The sequence below is a fragment of the Engraulis encrasicolus genome, chromosome 14, assembly GCF_034702125.1.
Source record: "Engraulis encrasicolus isolate BLACKSEA-1 chromosome 14, IST_EnEncr_1.0, whole genome shotgun sequence".
NCBI classification, from domain to species: Eukaryota; Metazoa; Chordata; class Actinopteri; order Clupeiformes; family Engraulidae; genus Engraulis; species Engraulis encrasicolus.
Window position 1 is genome coordinate 35311427 of NC_085870.1, and position 2876 is coordinate 35314302.

General features: G+C 49.4%; 1 protein-coding gene across 1 annotated transcript in view; it reads right to left on the reverse strand.

The window, feature by feature from the left end:
* unm_sa1614 (un-named sa1614) overlaps window positions 1-2647 on the reverse strand; it is a 106990-nt gene extending 104343 nt beyond the window's left edge. Inside the window, exon 1 of the mRNA XM_063215557.1 lies at window positions 2277-2647. Within this exon, the coding sequence (XP_063071627.1) occupies window positions 2277-2402 (126 nt within the window). The 5' untranslated portion in view covers window positions 2403-2647. The remainder of the gene's footprint in view (window positions 1-2276) is intronic.
* Window positions 2648-2876: the final 229 nt, after the last annotated feature.

A 2876-nucleotide genomic window follows, 5' to 3' on the forward strand; every position in this document is an offset into this window, starting at 1 on the left:
AGGGTAAAGTTATCTGAAAGGGCACCCCACCCAATTGTGGGTCACCCTCTCTCCCTGGGTCCCGGGAGAACAGATCCCTTTGTCCTCCATCCCCCCCACACTCATCACTACCAGGGCCGCTGACAGCTTTAGCTGGGCCCAGGTCCCCCAACCGATATGTGAAATTTAATGTTCCTGGGCCCCCTCTATCTCTGGGGCCCGGGAGAACAGATCCCTTTTCCCCCCCAGTTGGCTTTCCTGACCACCAACAGCACCACCACTACCCATCCTTCCTTTGACATCATGCAGCCCAGTCTGGATGAGGGTGGAAGGATTAAGATGTCCTTTGTACTTGGGGCCAGGCAGGCAGACACAACAACAAGCCTAAAATGATTACAGCTTTGAATTAGTAAACAAAACAACCCCCCCCCCCCGGGCCTCAAACGCGCACCAGGCAGCAGAATCAGAGAAGCCGACGACACACACACACACACACACACACACACACACACACACACACACACACACACACACACACACACACACACACACACACAAAGGGGTAAGTTGTCCCGGGCCCAGATCACCTATATGTACCCCCCCCCCCCCCCCCCCCCCCGCACCAGACACTGCAGTGTAAGTGGGCATCACTCAGACTCTTATTAAGTCCAGGTTAGGCCATTACTGCTGGCGGGACAGACTCGAAAGCCAGTAGGGCCACATCAGGCATCACGGTGCAGGAAGTCACATGTTCAGAATTTGCTCTCTGGTTCCCATCCAGTTAATGTGCTCCACTGTTTCCACTTGATCTGGTGAGTCAAGAGTGTCAGGCTCTTTCACTTTGAGGAGAGGAAGCTAATGGAGAACACTTCCTGCTACCCTCTCCAACAAGACCTCATCCCCTCCTTCCCTCCCTCCCTCTCTTCGTCATCCCTTCGTCCGCAGGCAGAAACCTTGGGGCGCCTGAAGTGAAGACCTCACTAGGGTCTCTGGGGGTCTGTCACGTGAAATGAAGCCCCTCACACAGTCAACCATGTAATGCGCTACAGTGTCCAATTTGCTCTGTGTTCGTTTGGCAGGCCAGGTCATCACCATGGCAACTCCAGCGCTCCTCCAGCAACGCCAGTGTGTGCAGCGGTGTGGCAGGCTGGAGGGATTTCCCCATTGTCACCACCCGCCACCAAAAACACTGACCTCTCTGGCACATGCGCCAATCTGCCACCACAACAAATGACTGGAAACCGCATAAGCCACGAGCTGGAGATTAGGTGCTGGTGGGTTATGAGGCGTGCGTTTTGGAGGGGGGCACTCAATTTTGGGACAGCTGTAGACAGATTAATAGGGGGTTGCAATAATCAAAACATATTAGGGCCATAAAACATAAACATATAAATGGGGCGTTCCTGTTCAAAACTGCTTACTACTGAAGATGCAGATTTGCTTGCGCTCATTGAGAAAGTGGTCAGCACGTAAATGCAGGGGCAAGCGCAATGGTGCTATTCCTTGAAAGGCGGTCTGCTGCATCCACCGTGAGGGGAAAGCACTTCAGAAATCACACTATGAGATGCTAACAATGCATGAGTGGAACAAAGTGGCTTTCAGTGACGTAACGTGACAGATTAGGCCTACGATGTAGAGAAAAAAATACGTCTTTGGTTGTCTTTGAATGGGGTAGCCCGATGCAGCTCGCGCATCCTACGGTCAGGTGCGAGAGTGGCGCGTTCTGCAATTCGCATAAAATTGCAAGCCATTCAGTTACAGCCACACGCAGAAAAATGTCATTCTCGCACAATGGTGACGGGGAATTACAATAGGAATGCACTTTAATTCATGATTTCTGTAAAAATGGCAATGTTCAAGTTTTTCTCCTCCACTGGCTCACCGGGGTCTACCGCCCCAAGGGTGTCATAAACAAAGGCAATTAGAATGTGTCCAATGCTTGTCAACAGGACAACTAAGGTTCGTGTCCAGATTACTAGTTCACTTATTTACAGAAAGCGAAGGCCAATGAAGGTATGAGTTGCCCACAAAGCTCATAAAATGACACAAAATGAAGGAATGAGCACAATAGAGCACAAAGACATTACGCTGCTGTTCGCTATGCCCCCTTATCCAGCTAGCTTGAAACTGGACAATGACTTCAGCCCAGAACTAGATAAAACCCTGATAAGTGAAACAAACCCAAGGTCTGAAACAAACCGAGCATTCTTTTAGAAGCGGTTATTGATGATGGGGATAGAGGACAGTTAGAATAACCAGGCGGTCCGACTGAGCTCCGTTCACTCACTCAAACCTACCTCCTCGATGTTGTTCACAGAATTCCGACAACTTGTCATTTTGGTAGTAAAAGCCGAGGTGGTTGGAGAGCTGTAGTCCTCCAATGTTTCCGCGATAAACTCATCCACTGATATAAATTCCGGCATTTTGCCTCACAAAGATTATAGACGTCCTCGGAGAAACAATTTAATTTAAGTAAAACAAAATAGAATAGGCCTAAAATAAAACTCAAGTCCCGTAGGCAACAGCAAAACGGCGCGAACTGACTAACTGAGCAAAAAAGCGTCACATAGCACTGTTAATAAGTGCTGTAACATGTGTTTATTCTTTTTCAGCCGATCGCCCATCTCTGAAACGCTGTGTACAGGCAGGCTGGCTGAATGAGGAACCGACGCTCTCACCACTAGCAGTGACGGTGGCGCGCATAGCGGCGCGCATGCATGATAGTGTCCGCCCCTACACACTTGCGTTTGACGTGTGGCTGAGAGAGAACCCACACAACTTCAGTCTGCACACTTCCCCACTTGATGGCAGGTGTAGTGCTGGGATAATGCGATTATTGTGACCATCATACTAATCAAATTATTGACAAGATTGCTCTAATAGGTCATAATTCATCA